The 26,084-nt window shown below is 41.6% G+C and overlaps 1 protein-coding gene, 1 non-coding gene and 1 pseudogene across 3 annotated transcripts; all 3 read left to right on the top strand.

Moving 5' to 3' along the window:
- Positions 1-1,744: 1,744 nt before the first annotated feature.
- On the top strand, positions 1,745-16,200 carry BCAS2 (BCAS2 pre-mRNA processing factor). 2 transcript variants are annotated; one of them, XM_066246519.1, is made up of 7 exons: positions 1,745-1,862; positions 1,950-2,042; positions 5,045-5,115; positions 7,020-7,181; positions 13,078-13,128; positions 13,771-13,851; positions 15,898-16,200. In XM_066246519.1, the coding sequence occupies exons 1-7, from the start codon at positions 1,770-1,772 to the stop codon at positions 16,022-16,024; spliced, it is 678 nt and encodes a 225-aa protein (XP_066102616.1). In that variant the 5' UTR covers positions 1,745-1,769; the 3' UTR covers positions 16,025-16,200. The 2 variants fall into 2 exon arrangements, with proteins under 2 accessions (XP_066102616.1, XP_066102617.1); XM_066246520.1 differs by lacking the exon at positions 15,898-16,200 and adding an exon at positions 15,482-15,720.
- LOC136315767 (small nucleolar RNA U3) lies at positions 5,961-6,034 on the top strand (annotated as a pseudogene).
- Positions 16,201-25,034: 8,834 nt separating the features above from the next.
- LOC136315851 (U2 spliceosomal RNA) lies at positions 25,035-25,223 on the top strand. The gene has a single exon (XR_010727629.1). It is a non-coding gene; the product is annotated as a U2 spliceosomal RNA (small nuclear RNA).
- Positions 25,224-26,084: the final 861 nt, after the last annotated feature.

A 26,084-nucleotide genomic window follows, 5' to 3' on the forward strand; every position in this document is an offset into this window, starting at 1 on the left:
CAGTTTGTTCCCGTGTATAAAAATTAATTCAAAATGGATCAAAGACCTATATACAAGTCTGAAACAATAAATTACATAGAAGACATAGGTACTAAACTCATGGCCCTTGGTCTTAGAGAAGATTTTATGAATTTGACCCCAAAGGCAAGGGAAATAAAGGCAAAAATAAGTAAATGAGACTACATCAAAGTAAAATCTTCTGTACAGCAAAAAAAACCACCCAAGAAGACACGAATTGCTAATTGATAAATGAAAAGATGCTCAACTTCATTAACTATTAGGAAAATGCAAATCAAAACTATTGTACAATGAGCCCTGGCCTGGTAGCTCAGTTAATTAGCACATCTTCCAGATGCACCAAGGTTGCAGGTTCAGTCAGAGCACATGCAACAATCAGCCAATGAATGTGAAGAATAGAGTTACCATGTGACCCACCAATCGTTCTAGGTATCTACCAGAAAAACTTGGTAACAGTTATTCACAAAGATATATGCACCCCTGTCTTTTCATTGCAGTGCTACCCACAGTGGCCAAGACATGGAAACTACAGGGCCCTTCAGTAGATGATTGGATAAAGAAGATGTGGTAAAAATATACGATGAAATAGCCATAAGAAAAGATGAAACACTGCCATTTGTGCCAACATGGGTGGAGCTTATTATGCCAAGCAAAATAAGTCAGAAAAATAACCACATGATTTCGCTCATGTGGGATATAAAACAGATCCATAGAACAGTATGGTGGTTACCAGAGAGAAGCAGGGTGGGAGGTTGTAGAGGGTCAACGGAGCCAAATATATGGCGGTGGGTGATTTTACTGTGGGTGGTGGGGACACAGTGCAATATATAGATAATGTATCATAGAAAGCTCTTGAAACCTCTATAATCTTATTAACCAGTGTCAACCCAATAAACAATAAAATAAATCATTCAAATCAATACTATACTAACCAGGCTTTATAATGATGGCCAATATTTCTAGCCTTTTGGCAGACAAAGCCTGGGTTTAGATTGCACACAGGGCAGAGTATATTCTATTGCAGGGTGATTGTTACCGACGTCCTAAGAACAAAATGATTGGATATTATAAATGCCCTTGAAGGCAAAATGACAGGATTTTTAAAAGTTGAGGTGGGAGAATGATCATCAAGCTCTCCCTAGTGTAGATCAGGTTCCATTTGTTAGGCAGACCATGAAACCTCTCAGTTTTAACTGGAGACTAGCGCCCACTTCTAGAATCTGTGCTAAAACCGCGTTTATTCAATGCCTATATTCTCAGGGAGCCTAGAACGTACAGTGGAGGTACAGCACGGAACTGCATGGGGAGAGAAGAGTACGGGGAACAGGTGGAAGATTAGAGGAATAATCTGAGATGGGTAATCAGTTTCTCTCTCCTCGTCAAATCCTGCAGCAAAATTCTCTCCACAGGTTTTAAAGGGTTCCACTTCCGGACATCAGCCTCCCGTCGGAAACCAAAATCCCAACTACACAAACCGCTGCTAGTCGAAAGCACAAAAGAGGTATGCGGGGGCACAGGAAATTGAAGCGTTCTACTGACAGAAACCGCAGCGAGATGAGGTCACGTCGCTTCCGACCAAAACAAAATGGCCGGCTGATTTCTAGCAGCCGGGCGAGTGCACCTTCAAACTTAACAACTGAGCATGCGTCAAAGCCTACACGCATGCGCCATAAATTGTTGGTGACTGACGCAGACGTAATGTAATAAGGCCTGAGTTTGCGCAGACTCAGAAAACACAAACGGAGTTAAAAATGGCGGGTACGGGTTTGGTGGCTGGAGAGGTTGTGGTGGATGCACTGCCGTATTTTGACCAAGGTTATGAAGCGCCTGGAGTACGGGAAGCGGTGAGTTTGGAGTGTCTGTGTAGGTGGCTCAGCGCTTCCTGGCCCTTAGACCCTAAGCTTATTACGATTTGCTGCTCTCGTTTTTAGGCCGCGGCGCTGGTGGAGGAGGAAACGCGCAGATACCGACCTACTAAGAACTACCTGAGCTACCTGGCGGCCCCGGATTATTCTGCTTTTGAAGTAAGTGTGATGTCTTGAGCCCAGCGTATCAACCAGGATTTCTGCGAATCTTTACTTTGGATTAAAAGCCTTACCCACGTTAACGTGGATTCCAAATTCCGGCTTTACGTATTGCTTGCTTAGCTTACATAGATATTATCCGGCCATTGAAGAGCGCTAGATAGATAAGCTGCTTCACCGGGGTTCTTATTCTGAGATCCACAGGAAGACTTCCTGAGTGTCCGCGAATTACCTAACGATGCGAAAATTCGTGTGTGCGTTTTTCTGAGATCGGTTCCTTGTGTAAATTCTCAGTGGGATCTTCTACTATGAGGTTCACTCTGCAGAAACTGATCCAGGATTTTTAAATATGTCTGAGAACCACTGGATGGCGGCCTTTGTCTAAAGCCTAGATGTTTACAGAATGTGAATGACTGAAGGACCAACCTTTTCTACGTAATATATCATTTACATATTTAGCCTAGAAGTGCACGTAAGATGATATGTAGTGCCTAATCACCTAAATTAACTGTGAATATAATATTTTAAAACTAATGGATTCTGTTAAGCATTTTAATACATGCGTGTTAGGAATTTGTCCCGTTATAGGTAACCATTTATTTATGAAAGAATTCTGTCAAACAGTATTTGTATTGAAGTAACATTAACAAATATTGGTTAAGTTTTAAGTAGGAGAGAGATGTTTCTATGTTATGCTATTTTCCCACACTGTTACCCAAATATATATAGTTATTACCACATCAAGAACTAAATACAGTAATGATTTCTTATTAAGTGGGTTGTTGAAAGTTTCAGATACTGCGTTCAATCATGAACTTTTAAGTACTTGAACCAGCTTTTTTTTTTAGCTCTCTTAAATACAATGTATGGTTGGCATCTTTATAATTAGTATACTGATTTTTTAATATTTTTTTAATAATAGAAGCTGATGGTATATATTGGGTTCGCTCAGTTCTAAAAATAGCCCTGTGAACTATTTGTTTATTTTTCCAGTTTTTCAGATGGGAAAACAGAGGCTTACTAATTTGCTCAAGACCTTATCCATTCCTCAAACTGGCTTTTAAAACTGCTCTTCATTAATTCATTCAACAACTGTTTATGAGGGTCTTTTTTTTTTTAAGATTTTATTTATTAATTTTTACTGGGGTGGGAGGAATGAGACATAGCAACTCAAGAGTTGCTTCACTGTAGTTGTTCACTGCTTGCTTCTCGTATGTGCCTTGACCCGGCAAGTCCAGGGTTTCAAACTGACCTCACTCAGCATTCCAGGTCCACACTCGATCCACTTGCTCCACCACAGGCCAAGCCAGCGGTTCTCAACCTGTGGGTCGTTCGACCCCCGCGGGGTCACGACCCACAGGTTGAGAACCGCTGGGCCAAGCGAAGGTCTTTTCTATGCCAGGTAGTGGGGCATAGGAAGCGAAGGTCTTTTCTATGCCAGGTAAGGTCCATACTCATGGAGGTTACAGTCTATGGAGGACAGACAAGTCATAAAATATTAGACTATGGATAAAGCTATAGAAAGAATTAAAGTAGTGATGTGGTAGAATGACTAGGTGACTACTTGAGATCGAATAGCTAAGGAAGGCCTACCTATCTAAGCTTGAATGAGAATGCTTCACGGGCAGGGATCTTTTGTGTTCTTCACCATGGTATTTTCATCACTTAGAACAGTGCCTGGTACACAGTAAGCACCCAAATATTTATCAATGGAAGATCTTCTAAGACAGTTTTATTTAATGAACGCTAATGTGTGCCAGATATGCCAAGAGTTCTTTTCATAACTTAGTCCCATGAATGTTGGCTCAGTCTTGGAGAGAGTTGAGTTATAACTCCAGATCTTATCCTTACTTGCCGTGTGAGTTAGGTAAGGGCTACTTTGTTAATGGTTCAAGATGCTTGTATTGTATTTTTATAATTTCTTCCTTACCTAATTATTAGTTGTTATTCCTTGTGGGTCACTGTGCATAGCCTCTAGATAGGAGGCCCTGTTTTTTCTGCAGTAAACTAGATACCTAGATTTTCTTAGAGCTTTGTGTAACTCAGCAGTAGCCGAAAACAGGCTTTCTCCAATAAGAAATGATTAATGCAAAACTTTTAAACGAAAAATGTGGGCTTCTGGAAGGTCTTTTTTGTTTACTCTTTAGTCTAATTTGTTGAGAAAGTTGAAGCCATCAAAAAACTGAAATTACATAGGATAACTGAGATAATGCTATAAATAGACTGCTCACAAAAATTAGGTAATACTTCAAAATGAATATGAAGCAATAAAATATCCCCTAATTTTTGTGAGCAGTACATTTCACTTAAGCAGCTCTTTATATTCAGGACTGGAAATGTATAGAACAAATGGAATAGGATATTGACCAAATCATTGGACCTAAATAAAGAAATAGAGTAATACCTTAGACAACATAGCAGAAACCAGTTTGTTTTGCCCATTCCACCTTCTCCATTCTTCGCAAACACTAAACTGAAAATAGGACCAAAAAAGAAACTATAGGCTTAGGCTTATACCCCTAAGCAAATTATTGTATGTCCAAGCCCTCTCTTCCCTGCCCCCAATGAATACTTAGGTCTTAGTTCTCAGCACTGGCTTTATTTTACAATCGACTGAGGAGTTAAAAACAAAACTTTTAATCATGTCTAGCCTCCACCTCAGAACAGTTAAATGGGACTGAGGGAAAAGGGTGAAATGTGGCAGGGATTGAAATTGTTTTTGAAGGTCCTTGCAGATTCTGTTGTGCTGCTGGGATTGAGAACCAGTTACCTAGAATTAATTCTTTTCTCTGCGGGCCTCTTTACATATGAAGGGTGTGCCAGTGTTCTCCAGATCCTAGAGAGCATTTAACCCAGAGAAGGTTTGTGAGAAGAGAAATGGGTAAGATAATATAATATAAAGTATAAATATTTAAGTAGGTTAGATTCATTATTTGGTGGTTGTTCATTTTAATTTGTTAATATGATTTTGGAAAAAATTCTTTCTCTAATTTATACATCAGACTGACATAATGAGAAATGAATTTGAAAGACTGGCTGCCCGTCAACCAATTGAATTGCTCAGTATGAAACGGTAAGTTCTATTTCTGGGTTCAGCAGGGCTCAAATCATTGTTTAATTTTAATATTTTGGTAAAACTACTGTAGCCATGTTAAAACTAACATTGAAAAGAAAAAAATCCTTACCTGTTTGTATATATTTCTTTTTTCTTGTGATAGTGGTTCATATAATCTTGTGTTAATGTCCAAAGATATTCTTTGCACAATTATTTAAAAATGCAAACTATTTTAAAATCCCCCCATGGGGAATGGTCAATTGTAATGAAGTTCATGTTTAAGATTTTCCAGGGAAGTGTTCCTGGTTAGATACCTAGTGCTTCACTGATGGAATGAGCCCATGGCGGCTAGTGACCCCCACATCACTCTTGCACAGGCAGCGTTGCCAACGCAAAGTGCCTGGAGCGTTTGTCTTTGGTTCCACTGTCTCCTCTCCTGTGCCACTTCACTACTAAACTGTTTCTCTTTCCTCGGGGGAAAACTTACATGCCCTCTAAAATGAAGAATTGGATTGCTTAATATCTGAGGTCCCTGTCAGCTCATTATGAGACCCACGAAGTGATCTGTCAGAGCCAACCAGGGCCACGTGAACAGTAGGGCTGTCCTCTCCGTATCTGGAACAGATTGTAGGAGGGATTTGAGTGGAACCAGAGGACCAGATTTCTTCTCTTGTGCTCCGTTTCCCCTCTGGCCTGAGTAATAAAGGCAGAGCAGCTTCCAGGACTCCTCCATTCGCCCATTTCCTGGGACCAGTGCTCTCAAGGTGTTCCTGGTAGTAACTGCTTTAGGGCAGTATGTTTCAAACCACAGATAATGAGCCATTAAGCAACAGGTTGTGAAGTAAATTTAGTAAGGCACTACAAAGACTGTACTTTCAGGGATCATTTCTATAGTTTGTTACTAGTAAGACACTACAGCACTTTTTAGAGGAAATAGGGGGGAAAAATGCCAGAATGCATTGCGTGTAAAGGTCAGTCTTGTTTTGTGAAGCGTTGGTTCAGCTCCATTTGTGTAGTGGATCACAGTGTAAAGTATTTCTTACTGTAGATTGTAGTCAGAGGTTTGAGAAATGCCACATTTATAAGGTATATGTTTAAAGCTTTTTTTTTTTTTTAAACAAAATGGTTTATTCTTGATCTCAGTTTCTACAGTATCAAGTAAAAATATTAAAATGGAAATGAGCATTGGCCAGATGGCTCGGTTGGTTAGAGCATCATCCCAAAGCACGGAGGTTGCTGGTTCGATCCCCAGTCAGGGTGCATACAAAAACAGATCAAAGTTCCTGTCTCTGTCTTTCTCTCTTTCTCTCTCTCTCTCTCTCTCTCTCAAAAATCAAAATAAACATTTTTTAAAAATGGAATGGAAATGAAAGCTTTGTAGTAACTCAGTAATGAACTGAGATTTATGAAGAGTATTTGCTGGCTCTGTTGGCAGTGTTGAAGGACTGGGTAGTGTGAAGAGAGAACAGAGTGAGGTCCAGTTTTTTTCTCTAGAGGGTGTGGGTATGTGATGAGAAGGTGCATGGATCACAGGTGTGTCCTACAAAAAATGATAGCATCATTTTTTGGTCCTTTTTCCTTTTACTATATTGTAAGCATCTTAATTTTCTTAAGTATTAATCAATAACATCATTTAATGTCTACTATAGCAAACCCTATGTGACTGTACCATAGCTTAGTGAATCAGTTCACATTGATGTGAACATTTTTTTGTGGCTGTATGTAACGTTGCTAAGTCTTATTTAAAAATTGATTGTTTCTTAGGATAAGTAGGTTTTTTATTGTTGCAAGGTTGCAAAGTCTGCATCTCGTCCTCAGTCTTCTGTAGTTTTTATAGTGTGTGTAGACCCATGAGGCATTCTGCTGAGAAGAGAGATAAAGGTTTGAGGGAATATGGTAGTTATATTATTGTTTAATTTCAGATATGAACTTCCAGCCCCTTCCTCGGGTCAGAAAAATGACATTACTGCATGGCAAGAGTGTGTAAACAATTCTATGGCCCAGTTAGAGCATCAAGCGGTTCGAATTGAGAATCTGGAACTAATGTCACAGCATGGATGCAATGCCTGGAAAGTATATAATGAGTAAGAAGCTGTTGTTTTTTAAAACCCATTCCACCCAGAGCTTTGGTGTGTTTTTTATATGTAGGAAGTAAGGTAGGGTAAGTGGGATGAAAATAGTAGAGCTGAACTTGCACTTAGAATCATGTCCTAGAACTACAACTCATGTGAAGGACTCTGCTTTGAGACCCATCTCAGAGTTTGTGTACTAAGGGGACCTAACCCGAACTACCATGTTTATTGTATAATGTAATACAACGAGTTCTGAGGTCTGATTACAGATCACAGCTTGGTGGAATATAATCCTTACCGTGAGGGTTCTTACACAGTCAGTTCTTGTTATTTGCATGTTATGTTCTATAAAGTGGTCTTGAGAAGTGAATAAGCAAATACTGTACCGTTTCTCCTAGGAAAACAGATGCACATGTATACATACACGTACCACGTAGTTATCATCTCGAATCCTAAAAGCAAGTCATCCTGGCAGATTCTATTTTCTTTATGTTTTAAAAAAGAAAACAAAGTTCCCAAGTATTGAGTAGCTTGCTAGAGTCGGAAATTAGGCTGCATCCTTTGTTGCTCTCCATCTGTGAGCTGACACACAGGAGGCAGAGCCTGTCCTCCACTTCAGCTGGGGACGCATGAGTCCGCAGCTCAGAGCTTTCCCTGATCTGAGAGGTGAGCGAGTGAGCACAGAGCACTGCGAGGATTGATTTTGAAGTTACTAGTAGATTGAGTGGGTAGGAAAATCGTAAATACGGAATTGGCAAATAATTAGAATCAGCTGTAAGTGGGAGCACACCAGGTACAAAGTGCCAAAACAAGCCACTGAGCACCTGTTCTGTTCCACATAACTAACTTTTTTATTTTTTTTAGGGTTTTATTTATTGATTTTAGAGAGAGAAAGGGAGGAGGGAAAGACGGGGGGCAGATAGCAGGAAACATCAACCAGTGGTTGCTTCTCTTACATGCTTTGACCCGGCAAGCCCGGGGCCTCAAAGCAGCGACCTCAGCCCCCAGGCTGACACCCTACCCACTGCAGCACTGCAGGGCAGGCTCCGTAACCAGCTTTAGCTTTAGGTTAGTTTCTTATCTAGGGTTCAGTCTTACTTGTAATATTTGGTAGTTAGGTGATTTCTGTGGCCCCTTTGAGTCTTAAAATTTCAAATGTCTATTAGTTTAAGGAGAAAGGTCATTGAACCTCATGACTGCGTAAAACTGTTGATTTAGAACAGCGGTTCTCAACCTGTGGGTCGCTACCCCGGCGGGGGTCGAATGACCAAAACACAGGGGTCGCCTAAAGCCATCGGAAAATACATAATGCATATCATGTAGCAAAATTACAGTTATGAAGTAGCCACCAAAATTATTTTTTGGTTTGGGTCACCGCAACATGAGGAACTGTATTGCGGGATTAGAAAGGTTGAGAACCACTGATTTAGAAAATGTTTTCTGAAATAATAAAGCAAAATCACAACATGATAAATACCTTTTTTTTAAATTTTCAGAATTTTGTTTAAAATTTTTATGGCCATGTAAGTAAGTATCCAGTAGGCAAACTGCAGAATTTGTGAAACTATAGAACAAACAGTTTGGTTTCTTTTGTGAATATGTTGCAAGGGGGATGAATGAGAAATGGGGTTGGGTGGTTAAGAAATTTGAGAGAGATCAGGTTTTTGTGTTTTGATTTTTTTTTTTTTTTGTATTTTTCTGAAGCTGGAAACGGGGAGAGACAGTCAGACAGACTCCCGCATGCGCCTGACCAGGATCCACCCGGCATGCCCACCAGGGGCGACGCTCTGCCCACCAGGGGGCGATGCTCTGCCCCTCCGGGGGGTCGCTCTGCCGCAACCAGAGCCACTCTAGCGCCTGGGGCAGAGGCCAGGGAGCCATCCCCAGCGCCCGGGCCATCTCTGCTCCAATGGAGCCTTGGCTGTGGGAGGGGAAGAGAGAGACAGGAAGGAGGGGGTGGGGGTGGAGAAGCAAATGGGCGCTTCTCCTATGTGCCCTGGCCAGGAATCAAACCCGGGTCCCCTGCATGCCAAGCTGACGCTCTACCGCTGAGCCAACCGGCCAGGGCCTTGATTTTTTTTTTTATAAAAGTGGGAAAATGTGATCCTGTTCTCAAGAATTATCTAGTTGGTAGACAACATTCTGTGCCAAATAACCAGTCGTCCCATTTTAGGCAGTATGGGGGGCATCCTTCACTCTGTGAATTCCAGTGATCCAGACAGGGACATTAAGAATTAGGATCATTGGCCCTGGCCGGTTGGCTCAACGGTTGAGCGTCGGCCTAGCGTGCAGAGGACCCGGGTTCGATTCCCAGCCAGGGCACACAGGAGAAGCGCACATTTGCTTCTCCACCCCTCCGCCGCGCCTTCCTCTCTGTCTCTCTCTTCCCCTCCAGCAGCCAAGGCTCCACTGGAGCAAAGATGGCCCGGGCACTGGGGATGGCTCTGTGGCCTCTGCCCCAGGCACTAGAGTGGCTCTGGTCGCAACATGGCGATGCCCAGGATGGGCAGAGCATCGCCCCCTGGTGGGCGTGCCGGGTGAATCCCGGTCGGGCGCATGCGGGAGTCTGTCTGACTGTCTCTCCCTGTTTCCAGCTTCAGAAAAATGAAAAGAAAAAAAAAAAAAAAGAATTAGGATCATTAAGAAAGGGGGTGAGACACCTCATTAAAATTAATTTTAAAAAGATAAAAAAGACTAGCAAAATTAAAGATGATATAGCTTTGGTCAACTCACTTAACATTCTCTCTTTTTATTTTTTGGTATTTTTTTTGGGGGGGGTTGTATTTTTCTGAAGCTGGAAACAGGGAGGCAGTCAGACAGACTCCCTCATGCACCCAACCAGGATCCACCCGGCATGCCCATCAGGGGGTGATGCTCTGCCCATCTGGGGCATCGCCCTGTTGCAACCAGAGCCATTGTAGCACCTGAGGCAGAGGCCATAGAGCCATCCTCAGCGCCCGGGCCAACTTTGGAGCCTTGGCTGCAGGAGGGGAAAAGAGAGAGAGGAAGGAGAGGGGGAGGGGTGGAGAAGCAGATGGGTGCTTCTCCTGTGTGCCCTGTCCGGGAATCGAACCCGGGACTCCTGCACGCCAGGCTGACGCTCTACCACTGAGCCAACCGGCCAGGGCTCACTTAACATTCTTGAACCTCAGTTTACTTATCCTTAAACTGGGAACAATAATATCTTATTTCAAATGGTTACTGTGAGGATTAAGTTAAATGAACTAATGGATTTAAAGTGCTTAATATGCCTGACCTGTGGTGGCATAGTGGATAAAGCATTGACCTGGAAATGCTGAGGTCGCCGGTTCAAAACCCTGGGCTTGCCTGGTCAAGGCACATATGGGAGTTGATGCTTCCTGCTCCTCCCCACCTTCTCTCACTGTCTCTCTCTCTCCTCTCTCTCTCTCCCTCTCTGTCTCTCTCTCTCCCTTTCTCTCTTCTCTCTAAAATGAAATAATAAAATAAAAAAAGAAAAAAGAAATAAAGTGCTTAATAACATGCTTGACACATTGTAATTTATTCAATAAATGGTAGCATCTATGACTCAAACAAAAAAAGAGGGTGGTGAGATTTGGACATTCAGAGGCAAGCAAGACCAATTCAGGAAAGGCAGAGAACATGGATCCAGGGCCAAAAAATACACCCTATTAAATTGAGAACATTGCTTTAACTTGCCTAGAAATCTTGAATGATTTCTCATTACCTGCAAGGTAAGGTTCAGACTATTTAACATAATATTCAAAGCAAAGGCTATATCTCGATTATAGAGTATGACTCCAGCCAAACTAGTCCTCTTTGGTAAATATATATAATACCCGCCTCTGGGCCCTTCTTCATGCCTCGCCCCCTCTTAGAATGCCTTTACATGTTTGACCCAAATTCAGCTGATTTAGGCCCAACTCTAATCTACTTTGTCGTCTTTCCTGACTGAAATTCTGCCCCTGGTACCCTCTCGAGAGTAACTGGTGATTACTGTGTATATCACTGTTCCATTTAATCGCATATGGTGTTGGCCATCCCCCAAGCATATTTCGTGTCCTTAAGAGGCAATGAATGCTACTCCACAGGAGGTAATTATATCTTATCAAAGTAAAGTTTTTCCTCATGAAAGGATTTGAGGGTGTCAGACATACTGGGCAGAAAGCTTTTAGCTCTAAGTAGATCTTGGTCCAAGACTATTAAAACAATAGTATTTTGTTAATAAGGAGAGAATTCTGTACTTGCAAGTAGACAGAAACCTTCAGTGTCAGTCTTTAATTTTTTTTTAAGGTTTTTTTTTTTTTAATTTATTCATTTTAGATGGGGGGGGGAGGAGCAGGAAGCATCAACTCCCATATGTGCCTTGACCAGACAAGTGCAGGGTTTCGAACCGGCGACCTCAGCATTCCAGGTCGATGCTTTATCCACTGCGCCACCACAGGTCAGGCCAGTCTTTAATTTTACAAGTAATCAAGCTTAGCCCCAGTGATGTCAGATGACTCATCCAAGGACAAACAGCTATTTAGGGCTTAGATGGGACTAGAACCCAAGTTCACTGACACTCCCGTGATACAGCGCGTTAAGTTTTATAAGAAATCTTTAGAGTATTTGAGGAGGGATCTGTTCACTTAAGAGAGAGATGGAAATAAGCTGGGTTTCACAGGGAAAGGTAATTCAGAAGAAGGCTCCATGGGAATGGTTCGTTTCCTCTCCTCTCGAGTCGGCAGCAGACAGGAGGGGAGAGGGCTGAGATAAACGTAGACACAGAAGTATGTAGAGTAAAGGAGGGTTTACAAGGGTGTACTCATCAGATATTTTCCATCTTCTTGACAAGCAATGACAGTTTAAGAAGTGATTTAAGTTTGCCAAATCAAAGTATCAGGAAACTGCTGGAAAGACCTAGAATAAGATTTAGCTTTGATACTATGTGACCTTGACCAAGCTTCTTTTTTTTTTATTATTTATTTATTTATTTATTTATTTTTTCTGAAGCTGGAAACGGGGAGAGACAGTCAGACAGTCTCCTGCATGCGCCCGACCGGGATCCACCCGGCACGCCCATCAGGGGGCGATGCTCTGTCCCTCCGGGGCTTCGCTCTGCTGCGACCAGAGCCACTCTAGCGCCTGGGGCAGAGGCCAAGGAGCCATCCCCAGCGCCCGGGCCATCTTTGCTCCAATGGAGCCTCGTTGCGGGAGGGGAAGAGAGAAACAGAGAGGAAGGAGAGGGGGAGGGGTGGAGAAGCAAATGGGCGCTTCTCCTGTATGCCCTGGCCGGGAATCGAACCCAGGACTTCTGCACGCCAGGCCGACGCTCTACCACTGAGCCAACCGGCCAGGGCCTTGACCAAGCTTCTTAATCTTTCTACACATACTTTTTCCTCCCGTGTGAAATAGGGATTATCATACCTACCTCGAAGTCTTATGAGAATTATATTAGCTAATATTTTTGTGGTGTCTTAATGTGTTTGGCATGAGAGCTCAATAAATATTAGCCCTTTTTTTTGAGAGAGAGAGGGACAGGGAGACAGGAAGGAGAGGGAAGAAAAGCATCAACTCACAGTTGCTTCACTATAGTTGTTCATTGATTGGTTCTCATACATGCCTTGACCACGGAACTCAAGCCGAGTCAGTGACCCTTTGCTCATCCTAGCGACCTTGAGATCATGTTGATGATTCCGCATGCAGGTTGGTGAGCCTGCACTCTAGCTGGATGATCCTGTGCTCAAGCCAGCAACCTTGGGGTTTTGAACCTGGGACCTCAGTATCCCAGTTTGATGCTCTATTCACTGCGCCATTACCGGTCTGGCAAATATTACTTGTTTTTAAGCAGAAAAATTTGACCTTCTTTTAACTAGGTAGTTCACTTTTAGTTGGTACTGTTAGATTTTAATGTACCTTAATCTGGTTTTTCTTTCTTTCCCCTTAGAAATCTAGTTCATATGATTGAACATGCACAGAAAGAGCTCCAGAAATTAAGGTAAATTTTTTCCTCTTATTTCAGAATAAAGTTTAGGTGAAACCTTAATAAGTAGAAGAAAAAGGAACCGATGTATTGTAATGACATGAGAGGAAGCAGTTGATGATATGCTCTTTGTCCAGCAGCTGGTGTTGGGTTTGTGCTACCGAGTGGAGGAGAAATAGACCTGAGGTCTGAGGATATCTCTATCAGGCCACTTACTATTTACAAGTTTCAGACCATGAAAAGGAACTTTTAGAAGGGGGAAAGGTTACAGAATAGCATGTATGTCCTGATTTTTTTTTTTAATCTAATCTCCACACATGTGCACATACATCCATAGGAAAGAGCACGGAAGGACGCCTACCAAAAACTAAAACAGCAGTGACGGAGACAAGCAGAAGCCATGGAGGAGGACTTTGTGTTTTTAACCAGTCTATTCTATATATGTACACTTAAGTCTTCACAATAAGCATGTTTTATGAAATTTAATTGGAAAATAATTAGAAGAAAGTTAATTTCTGGAATTAGTTTAGGATTTCATATCTGTTCTGCTTAAGAGATTAAAGATGTATTATATTGACTAGAGTTTTTTCTGTTGATTTTAGTCAAAAGAAAATGTTAAAGTGTAGGTGGGTTGTATAAATTTTTTTTTTTTTTCAGGAAGCATATTCAAGATTTAAACTGGCAGCGAAAGAACATGCAACTCACAGCTGGATCTAAATTAAGAGAAATGGAGTCAAAGTAAGTACCTACAATTCCATCATCTTTGAAATTGCTTAGCAAATTTATGATCAGGGTCCAACAGTCTGGTCCAAACACTGTCCAGGTGGACACCCCAGGTGTCCGAAATGCTGTGCTCTGGGCCTGCTCTTCGCTGCCTCGCCCTCTGTAGCATGGCCTGGGGAGGCAGTGGGAAAGTTAGAAACACAGGCTGGCTTCTGACTGATTCTGTTCTCAGAGCACCCTGTTTCCAGTTCAGTGTTTCTGCTCTGAATGGGAGTCTACCTATTTTTAAAGGGGAAAAAATTGATCAATTCTTTTTGTTTTTAAGAGGGAGATTTTAGAATTTATTTTCTTGATAATTTGTGTCTACGTTTTCTGTTCTTTGTTTATGTATTTTAGTTTTTAAATGTTCTCATGTACACAGATAAGTTCATATAAATCCCTAAATATAACATCAATTTTTGTACTATTATTATTTTTTTCTTCGTTATTTTGCTACTTTCCCTCCCTCCATCACCCGTATCACTCCTCTTGTCCCACCTTCCCCTCCGCCTCCACAGATCCCGTGTTGTCTGTTAGGCATCTTTTTCTTATTTTGTCCAAGCTAATATAATCTTTTAAACATCAGTGTGTATTTGGGCCATGGCCAGGTAGCTCAGTTAGCATTGTCCTGACACCACAAGGTTGCAGGTTCAATACCCAGTCAAGGCACATAAAAGAATCAACGAGTGAATGCATAAATAAGTGGAACAGCAAATCAGCATTTCTCTCTTTCTCTCCCTTCCCTTTTCTCTCTAAAAACTAATTTAAAAATATATATACATGTGTGGAGGTTTTTTGGTCGTAGTTTTATTTCTCCCTAAGGGAAGGCTCCTTGAATCTCTTTAATTTTTTTATCAACTCTAGAAATTTCTCCCATCTTTTTTTTTTTTTTTTTTTTTTTTTTTTTTTTTTAATATTTATTGACTTTTGCAAAAGAGGAAGGGGGTGAGAGAGACAGCAACAGGAACATGAATCCTGGTCCTATATGTGCCTTGACCGGGGATTGAACCAGTAACCTCTGCACTTCAGGACGATGCTCTAACCAAACTGAACTATTCACAGCCAAGGCTCTCCACCATTTTTAACTATTGCTTCTGCCGTTTTTTTATCCTTTTCAGTTAATGTATTTAAACTACTATCTTCCCTCACCCTTTCTTATCACTTCAGTTCTTTTTGGTTTCCTTAATTAAACATTTATTTTGAAATAATTATGGATTCACATGCCTTTGGAAAAATAATGTAGAGAGTCTGACCAGTGGTGATGCAGTGAATAGAGCATTGACCTGGGATGCTGAGATCCCAGATTTGAAACCCCAAGGTCACTGGCTTGAGTAAAGGCTTACCAGATTGAGCACAGGATCACCAGCTTGACTCTAGGATCATTGACATGATCCCATGGTCACTGGCTTGAAACCAAAGGTCACTAACCTGAGGTCATTGGCATGAGCAAGGGGTCAGTGGCTTGGCTGGAGCCCCTACCCCCATCAAGGCATGTATGAGAAGCAGTCAGTGAACAACTAAAGTGCCACTACTACAAGTTGATGCTTGTCATCTTTCTCCCTTCGTGTCTGTCTGTCTGTTTGTTTGTCTGTCTCTCTTGCAAAAGAAAAAAGAAATAATGCAGAGAGATCCTGGGTACCCTTTACTCACTTCCCCTGGTTGTGCCTCCGTTTTTAAAAAAGAAAAGTTAAAAGTGAAGGTTAGCCTGACCTGTGGTGGCGCAGTGGATAAGGTGTCAACCTGGAATGCTGAGGTCTCCAGTTCAAAACCCGGGTTTGCTTGGTCAAGGCACATACGAGAAGCAACTACTACGAGTTGATGCTTCCCGCTCCTTCCCTTCCCCTTTCTCTCCCTCTCTCTTGCTTTCTCTCCCCTCTCTCTCTAAAAACTCAATAAATAAAATCTTTAAAAAAAACAAAAGTGAAGGTTAGTGTTGCGGCCCTGGCTGAAAATGTTTATCTGTTGAAATCCTCTAAGAGAAATTTTACAATGAGCAATTTCTCCTTTATTTTTCTATTCTAGTTGGGTATCCCTGGTCAGTAAGAATTATGAGATTGAAAGGACTATTGTGCAATTAGAAAATGAAGTCTTTCAAATGAAGCAACAACATGGAGAGGCCAACAAAGAAAACATCCGACAAGACTTCTGAAAAGACAAATGAATTCGGTGGGTAGGTAGAGAGGCAGGCTGGGCTTTCCCAGAAGATCAGGCACTGGCCTGTGAAGGACAGTAGCATCTTAGGGAAATCCTCTGAGTTTAGAAACCATAAGAAGTGGGCTGTTACATTCTATTTGTACATTAGCAAAATAAAAAATTTCAACTTGGTGGTATTTTTTTAATCAAAAAAGCTTCAGACTTTCAAAATAAGTATGACTTTAGAAGAATATCGAATTAATTTTGAGCCTCTTGGACTTTTTTTTAAACTATATTTGTGATTCTAGAAATTTTTATTGAAAGTTTTCAACTTCCACAAGAAGTTGGAAATTTTGGTTTATACATTTTTCATATAAAGATAGTTCTATACAAATTCTTGATTACCCAACAAGACTTAAGAAATACAGTGGCTCCACATATGTTATCTGTCATCATCCTCACCATAGGTAACAGTTACATAAAGCTTAATATGTGCTGAGCATTCTAAGCATTTTAGGTAGATTAACTAAACACAAATAAAAATAGCATTTGATCCTCAAAAACCTTAAATAGTAGGTACTGCTGTTCCCATACACAGATGCGTACCAGGTGCTGATTTAATGTGCCAAAGTTTGTTATAGAAAGTACCATCTAGGTTTTGAACCCAGTAGTCTAGCATCAAAGTTGTGATCTTACCCACTCTACTTAGAAGGAATTTAAAAATAACAAAAGATTTCCTGTATAATTCAGAAAAAATATTTGCAGTATACCAAAGGATCAGTAGTCTTCATGTATAAAGACCTTCACAAATCACTACTACATATATCTCTATGATTGGGGGAGAGAGTTGCATTTTAATTTTAAGAATTTTTCGCCCTGGCCAGTTTGCTCAGTGGTAGAGCATCGGCCTAGCGTGCGGAGGACCCGGGTTCGATTCCCGGCCAGGGCACACAGGAGAAGCGCCCATTTGCTTCTCCACCCCTCCGCCGTGCTTTCCTCTCTGTCTCTCTCTTCCCCTCTTGCAGCCAAGGCTCCATTGGAGCAAAGATGGCCCGGGTGCTGGGGATGGCTCTGTGGCCTCTGCCCCAGGCACTAGAGTGGCTCTGGTCGCAACATGGCGACGCCCAGGATGGGCAGAGCATCGCCCCCTGGTGGGCAGAGCATCGCCCCTGGTGGGCGTGCCGGGTGGATCCCGGTCGGGCGCATGCGGGAGTCTGTCTGACTGTCTCTCCCTGTTTCCAGCTTCAGAAAAATGAAAAAAAAAGGTAGTAAAAAAAAAAAGGATTTTTCTAAACTGGTTGCACAGCAAATGTATTTTTTTTTTTTAATTTTATTCTTGCTCATGGGATGTTTATTCCACCATTGCCTAGCCCAATTTGCTGCACCTTCTACTCAGCCCAAAGAAATTGTACATTCTGGCCCTGACTGATTGGCTCAGTGGATAGTGTTGGCCTGGTGTATGCATGTCAAGGTCGATTCCCAGTCAGGGCACACAAGAGGAGTGACCTGCTTCTCTCCCCCTACTTCTACCCCTCCTTTTCCTTTTCCTCTTCCTCTCCTGCAGCCAGTGGCTCAGTTGGTTCAAGCGTTTGACCGGGGACTGAGGATGGCTTGGTTGGTCTGAGCGTCAGCCCCAGACAAGGGTTCCTGGGTGGATCCTGGTCAGGGTGCATGCAGGAGTCAGTCTCGCTATCTTCCTTTTACTTAAAAAAAGAAAAAAAAAATTGTGTATTTTGTTTCTTGACTGAGACTAGGTTTCAGGTCATCCCTGCCCCTGGCCGAACACCTGTTTTTGCATAATATTCACTCACAGTCCTCTGTTGTGCTGTTTGCTAGTAAATCCCAGTTTCATGGAGTGACTAGTTAGAAAGTTTGCACATTTAACCTGCCTAGGTGAGTGGTGTGTTGAGTTCAGGGTATATCACTCCATAGTAAACAACAAATGACTAAATAAACTTGGTAATTTTTTCTAATCCGATTATCCCCAATATTAATATGACCAACATTCTTGTCTTGTTCATAAATAACTAGAGCTTGAGGGTGACCTCAACAAAGCTAAGAGGAAAGAAAATCTGCTTGAGCTGGAACGTGGTGGTGCAGTGGATAAAGCATTGACCTGGGATGCTGAGGACCCAGGTTGGAAACCCTGAGGTCGCCAGCTTGAGTGTGGGATCATAAACGACCCCAGGGCCCTGGCTGTTGATTCTCCCCAGTCCAGGCACGGATGAGAAGCAATGAACAACTGAAGTGCCACAATGAGTTGATTTTTCTCATCTCCCTGTCTATGTCTTACACACATGTAGACACAAATCTGCTTGACATTGGATGAACTGTAGCAAGTTAGCCGGCCCTACCACCAGACATTTGATAGGTGAACCAATAAATTGCCCATTTTGCAAGTCACTTAGAGTTGGATTTTCTATCACTTGCAACATAAACCATTCTGATTGAGACCCTCAATATAAAATACCGAGGTTGCTTGTTTTCTGAAGAGATTTAGTATATGCAGCAAAACACTTGATTTTTACAGTGTCTATCATTTGGTTTGGGGGGTCTCTTTATGTTGTCATCCTACAAGGGAAAATAATGGGCAGAGATAAAGAGTCAATCTGTCAACTTCAGAAATTGAGCCTTCTAACCCATATGAAAGCTTTTAGTTACCATCACGTGTACTGACATGTTTGTAATTTCTCTTAAATATTTTAATCATTACCACTTGTAATTGTTTGAAATTCAGTTTTTATAAAATAGGCCCTGGCCAGTTGGCTCAGCGGTAGAGCGTCGGCCTGGCGTGCGGGGGGTACCCGTATGCACTCTACTTCTTTTGTCCCTCCTCCCCTTTCTCCCTTTCTGCTCCAATCCAATATTACCGTCACACCCAAACTTGGTATAAAATAATAACTATTATCTTTCACTGCTCTGGGGTTTACTATGCTCAGGTAAAAAATACTCAAGGTTTCTTTTATAGTTATTTTTACAGATGATGGCTGGGACTAATGTCCTCTTGAATTCTTCACTCAAATCTTACACCTGGGCTGGAAAGACTCAATAACTAGGCCCCAAAGGCATAGGTCAGGGAGCAGAAGCTTTATTACCTTGTATGACGGCTTCAGAAGTCAACCTGTGTTAGTTCTGCCCCATTATATTAGATACAAGTCAGTGAGGCCAGCCCACATTCAAGGGGAGAGGAATTAGATTCCACCTCAGACTGAATTAGTGTTGAAGAGATTTGGACACGTTTTAATATCCCTTCCCCACCCTTTCCAACAGTTCAATCTTAAAGTCATTAGGGGGAGCAGAGCAAGGCAGGCATCCATTTAGAACAGTGGTAGTCAACCTGGTCCCTACCGCCCACTAGTGGGCATTCCAGCTTTCATGGTGGGCGGCAGCGGAGCAACCAAAGTATAAATAAAAAGATAGGTTTAACTATAGTAAGTTGTTTTATAAAGATTTATTCTGCCGAACTTAGCGGAAATCCGACATAAAATACTTGGTAAGTAATTATTATTATATGCATTAACTTGCTGTAACCCTGCTTTATAAATTTTATAAAGTAAAGTTACTTCCCTACTTTATAAATCACCATTACTGTGGAACTGGTGGGCGGTTAGAAAATTTTACTACCAACGGATACAAAAGTGGGAGGTAGGTATAAAAAGGTTGACTACCCCTGGTTTAGAGGGTAGGCCCTAGATCCATTCTCATGGTGTCTGCAAGAAGAGGGGAAGAGCCAGACACATGGAAGACAACGTGAAGACACATTCCAGGGAAGAACACAAAGACTGGAGATTAGAACTGTTGGGGACCAAATAAATAAACAGGGTATTTTTGCAATCTGGACAGAGGTGCTAGGCCCAAACCCCACCTCATTTGCCTAGTTAACAAAGAGCTATATCTAATTCTCATTTGTCTGCCTTTTCTTTCCTCTTGGTCATTACAGACCTTAAAAGCCATGCTCAGAAGATCTCACTGAGGGTTTTGAGGTCCACATCTGCCTATATAAACTTTTCTGTATATCTATTTAGAAAAAAAACAAACAGCGTTACTAGCTGGATCAAATAAAAGAGGGTAGAAGTTTGCAAAAGAAAGGTTTGGCGTCTTCTGTACATCAGCATTCGAAAGAAATTCTTCAAAGTAAATATATTTGTAGGAGTTCCAGGACATGACTGCCTCCCCTTTTTTATATTCTGAATTGACCTTTAAGCATTTGTTGAGTACACTCCACAACACCTTGACCTCAAAAACTGCAAGAAACACCCATCTCAATGCCAACCTCCAACAAAATACAGCAAATGAACTTTCAAGCAACATTCTCACACCCATCAAAACACTTCTACCCAATCAATCAACAGGCAATTCAAAGAGAAAAAAATTTACACCTTTGTTAAGCAATTCCACCCTGCTTCAAGCTTTGCAGCTGCAGCAACTTTAGCTTGAAGCAGTTTGGCCAAATTAGGAAATCTTTAGGATCTACATTTCATTTTATCCAAATTTCAATGAGCATGCTTTACTTGTTCTAATTAAATATTTTAATTTGTAAGGATATTTTATTTTTACAATATTAGAGCCAGCATTTCCAATTTTTGCATGCAAGAACATAATTCAGGCCTTGAAAACACACATTTAGACATTAAACAGAGACTTCACATACAATTACACAAATCAAGAGTGAAACCCGGGATTTTAGAGATTAGAATGTGGGCTGCTTGATCTTACGTAAGGCTACCTTAATAGGAATGTGACAAGCATAAATACTGAAAGAAATCTCTCTTAAAAAATCTCAAATCGGCCGTATGAGATTTTTGATTAGGCATATCCAAACAGGACCCCCCTTCGCCCTCCATCCAGGCATAGAATACAAAAGAAAGAAAATAATAGTTTAGAGAAAGAGAATAATGGGGAAAAGCTGTAATTTCCCCTAACTCTTAGGTCTTTTTTTTTTTTTAATTTATTTATTCATTTTTAGAGAGGAGAAAGACAGAGAGGGAGAAGGGGGGAGGAGCTGGAAGCATCAACTCCCATATGTGCCTTGACCAGGCAAGCCCAGGGTTTCGAACCAGCGACCTCAGCATTTCCAGGTCGAGGCTTTATCCACTGCACCACCACAGGTCAGGCTCTTGCGTCTTTTTATTTACTAAAGTTCAAATTCTAATAGCTGCTACAACTGGCAGCCTAATCATGCCGAGTCGAGGGCCGCCGCAAGCCTCCGTCTCAACCCCAGCCTAGCGGCAGACCTAGTTTACCAGGGTGGGGAAGCCTTCCCCGTTCACCTCCCTGCTTTACCTTCCGCTTGGCTGCAGCCTCCGCCAGTCTGGGCCCAACCCAGCTGCTGCATTGGAAACAAAATTCACAGGCAGAAGTATTTCCCTGACCTTTCTTTCATTTGTCCTGCCTTTTATCAAAAATTCTTGGAATCCTCACCTTAAGGGCTGTGGCAAAAGCAAGACCTTGCATGTATGAAGTCCCAACATCGGCGCATATTCTGATATAAACTTCTTTTTCTATCACTATTCTTTCAACTGCCGGAATCAGCTGTGAAACAAATTCTTGATATTGCTCATCAGGACTTTGCCTAATATTGCTGAATTCCTCCATTTTCCCCCCTGCATCTCAAGCCTGATCCAACCAAAGCTTGTTGGAGTGGGGATCTCCAAGGGTCTGAGACAAAGACTTTGGGAGCAGAGAGCTGTGGAGGCAAAGTTTAAAATGGCCACAGCTGTCATATTCTCATCTCCCGAGTTATTCTCAGACTCTAAGTTTTTCTCATATTTACGTTCCTCTGTTTCTACCTCATTCTGTTCAAACAAAACATTTCTTTTTTTCAAATAAAAACATTTGTACAAAAAGAAAAAAGTGCCTCACTTTTGATCCTACAACTCCTGTATTTCTTTTTCTTCTGAATTATTTCTTATTATACTTTCTCACCAAACTCTACTTAAAAGCTTTACTCTCTAAAAGCTTTATACTTACTTCGTGTGACTTTATTATTATACTCTTCCCCCAAACTCTACTTAAAAGCTTCACTCTCTAGAAGCTTTATACTTAATTTGTGTGTACACTTCTGGGGAGTTCCATTACCTCGCCTCTTTCTGTTTTTCAATGGCCACACGAATGTGTATGGGCACCAATTGTCGCAGTCCAGCCACAACGAGTCTATTATGGGGTCTTTGAATGTAAAAAGGTATGGAATTGAAATAAATGATAGGGACTTAAAGAGATATATCTATATATATAGATATAAATATAGATATAGATATATACACACACACAATACACACACAGATGGGTTCAGGAGGACGCCACGGCAAACAGTCTCTACTGTTCTTAGCCGTAATGTGCCTGCTCCCAGAAACACAATCCACTTTTATTCATAGAAAAAATGTGGTCCATCAGGAATTCAATTAAGTTTCCAAGGCAACTCAAAGACAACCCCCACCATACCATCCAAATCTACTTTACACTAATAAGAAACTAGCTTCCAGCCTCCTCAGGATAACATGGGTGAGACAAATGAGAATCAGGTGTAGCTCTTTGTTAACTAGGCAAATGAGGTGGGGTTTGGGCCTAGCACCTCTGTCCACATTGCAAAATACCCTGTTTATTTATTCGGTCCCCAACATAGAACAGAAACCCTGGCAACCACCAGAAGCTGGGAGAGGGACAGGAACCCGTTCCCAGAGCTTTACAAAACAACATAGCCTCCCATTTTTAATTTTTTGAGGAATGTCCATACTATTTTCCACAGTGGCTGCACCAGTCTGCATTCCCACCAGCAGTGCAGGAGGGTTCCCCTTTCTCCACTTTTAGGAATATATCCCCAAAACACCAAATCACTGACAAAAAAAGAAATGCACCTCCATGTTTATGGCAGCATTGTTCACAATAGCGAAGATCTGGTAACAGCCCAAGTGTCCATCAGTGGATGAGTGGAATAAAAAGCAGTGGTACATATTGTTAAGCCTAATCTGGAGGGACTCGAAACATTGAAGACATGAACAAAATCCGTGGATTACACATCAAAGTTTTATTGTCTAGCTTGGCCAAGCGGCGGCAACTCTGACAGAAATCCGAGGGAGAGTGCGCTGGCCCTTTGTTCTACCTAGTTTTAATAGTTTTGTAAGTGGCAAGTACAGAAGTAAAAATTGCAATTAGGTGCCCTTTACCACTATTGGTTATAGTCATATGTCCTTAACATGATAGGATCATGTTCAATTTGCAAGCCATACATCATTTTGGAGAAAACAAAATTTACAAGTCAACGCAATGGTAGAAAGATGTCTCTTTACATATTAAAAGGCATTCCTATATTTTCTAGTGTTCATCCGCCAACTCTCTGTCCAGAGTCACACGTATTAACCATATGCATTCATATGGGAGAGGTAGTTTCCATGGGGACAAATGCCCGCAAATGGCTCATTACTATAAGAAAAGGTTTATTTTGGCTTTTCTCTTCCTGCACCTGGCTAGCCATTCACCCCTGTCCCCACAGGTGTGGTGGAATGTCAGGGAATCCATGTTTTCCTTCCCTTTGCATTTACAATACAATGCCAAGGGCCATCCTGATTTGATGCCAATCACACAGTACAGAGATTATTCTCAAAATTTCTCTGCACACCTTAACCCAAATTAATAAAATGTTCTTTAAGCCTCTTAAAATATTAATATTGATTCTGTAGCTTTTGGTACTTTACAACACCTGCGGGTAAGGTGGCACAGTGGCTCCTCACATATATACTATGGAATACTATGGGGCCATGAAAAAGAAGGCAATATTACCTTTGCAACAACATGGATGGACCTGGAAACTCTTATGTTAAGTGAAATAAGCCAGGCAGAAAAAGAAAAATATCATATGACCTCACTCATTGGAGGAATCCAAGAAACAATGTGAACTGAGGAACGGAATTGAAACAGAGGAGGGATCAAAGGGACCAGAGGAAAAGAGGACAGAGGGAAAGGGGATGATAGGATGGGATAAACCTGAAGGGAAGGGGGGGGGGGAGATGTTGAGGGGAATAGGGGAAGGGAGGATGCATTCGGGGTGACACAAATAAAAAACAAAGAAACAGAGCTTTGCTGACACCTGCACTTCAGACTTCTAGCCTCCAGGTCTGTGAGAAGATGTTTTGTTGTCAGGCACCCAGTGGGGGTACTGTCATTTGTTGTGGCAGTTGTAGGAAATTTACAGATACATTCCAACAAAGGCGAGAGCCGGTTCTGCTTTGTAAACAGAGATTATGTAAATGGTGCATACTGAGGCTGTGACCCAGCCCTTCACCCCACTACCCTCTGCCCTCTCTCAGCAGGAAGTTGGAAGTCTCTTGGAGAGGAACTTAGCCCAAGAGAAAAGACCTAAACTTGTTGAAATTGAGAGTTGCCCAATAAATGACCCAGTCAGGTCACTCAACTGAGGTTCAACAACCCCTTTCCACCACCAACATGCAGAGCTTCTAATCTGTTTTAGCTCCCCACCCTTAAATATGAACAGACAATTGAGGATTACCAGATAGGTAGCTGGGAGACTTCTTTATCATGAAAGACAAAAAATTAAATGGAAAACTGGAAAAAACAGATGGTGCAAGAAAAAAGTCTTTTTTTGTTTCTTAAGAAATATATCCTCTGGCCTGACCTGTGGTGGCGCAGTGGATAAAGCGTCGACCTGGAACGCTGAGGTCTCTGGTTCAAAACCCTGGGCTTGCCTGGTCAAGGCACATATGGGAGTTGATGCTTTCTGCTCCTCCCTCCTCTTTCTCTCTCTCTCTCTCTCCCCTCTCTAAAAATTAGTAAAAAGAAAAATTAAAAAAAAAAAAAGAAATATATCCTCGGCCCTGGCCAGGTGGCTCAGTTAGTAGAGTGTAATCCTGGTGCTCAAAGGTCATGGGCTCAATCCCCAGTCAGGGCCATACACAAAGCAACCAATGAGTGCACAACTAAATGGAACAATGAGTTGATGCTTTTCTCACTCTACCTCCTTCCGCTCTCAAATAAATGGAAAAAAAATTTTAATGAAAGAAATAACTATCTTCATCATTTCTTGGTCTTTTGGCTAAGACCACGTGTAGTATCTGTTCTTATGTTTAATATCTGAGATGTCCTCTACCTGAGGATAATATATTAAATGGATTTTTGAAGCATGGAGGAGAAATAGAAGCTTGCTCTGTCCACTCTATGCATAGACCTGGAATTGCAGTACTTCTGGGAACAGTGCAAAGGGGAAAAACAAAGAGATATATACTCAGAGAACTAAGAAGATATCATAGCCAAAAAATTTAAGAGATGTTATTTTATTAAGGAACACTCAGAGAACAAAACAGCTCTAGAAATTAAAAGGCATGGTAGCAGAAATTAAAATCCAGTAGCATTAGGAATTAAGTTGACAAACTCTTCAAAACTTAGAGCCAAAAAATCAAAATTGGAAAATAGAAGGAAAAAAGAATAGGACTAGTCCAGAAGCTCAAACAATTGGAGATCCAAAAAAAGAGAAAACAGAAAGGAGGAAATCTTCAACAAAATAATTCTGAATTTTCCAGAACTGAAGGATATGAGCTTCCAGATTCCAAGGTCCCAGAACAATGGGCAAAAATAAACAAACTCCAAAGCATATTGTTTGTGAAATTTCAGAACACCAAAGACAAAAAGAAAATTCTGCAAGATCTGGGGAAGTGAGGTCTGTTACATATTTTAAAAATCAAGAATGGCCCTGCCCGGTTGGCTCAGTGGTAGAGCTTTAACCTGGTGTGTGGAAGTCCTGGGTTCAATTCCAGTCAGGGCACACAGGAGAACCACCATTTGCTTCTCTTCACCTCACCCTGCCCTTTCTCTCTTTCTTTCTCTCCCGCAGCCATGGCTCCATTGATTCAAATGTGTTGGCCCCAGGCACTGAGGATGGTTCCATGGAGCCTCCACCTCAGGTGCTAAAAATAGCTCAATTGCAAGCATGGCCCCAGATGGGCAGAACATCTGTTCCAGACAGGTGTTGCCAGGTGGATCCTGATCAGGACGCATGCAAAAGTTTGTCTCTCTATCTCCTGTCTACTCAAGTAAAAAAAAAATCACCTGACCTGTGGTGGCGCAGT

Source organism: Saccopteryx bilineata, chromosome 11, assembly GCF_036850765.1.
Source record: "Saccopteryx bilineata isolate mSacBil1 chromosome 11, mSacBil1_pri_phased_curated, whole genome shotgun sequence".
NCBI classification, from domain to species: domain Eukaryota; kingdom Metazoa; phylum Chordata; class Mammalia; order Chiroptera; family Emballonuridae; genus Saccopteryx; species Saccopteryx bilineata.

Coding starts and splice junctions, on each gene's coding strand:
- BCAS2 (XM_066246519.1), top strand. CDS start 1,770: ATGGCGGGTACGGGTTTGGTGGCTGGAGAGGTTGTGGTGGATGCACTG. Junction 1,863..1,949: donor CGCCTGGAGTACGGGAAGCG/GTGAGTTTGGAG, acceptor TCTCGTTTTTAG/GCCGCGGCGCTGGTGGAGGA. Junction 13,129..13,770: donor AAAGAGCTCCAGAAATTAAG/GTAAATTTTTTC, acceptor TTTTTTTTTCAG/GAAGCATATTCAAGATTTAA.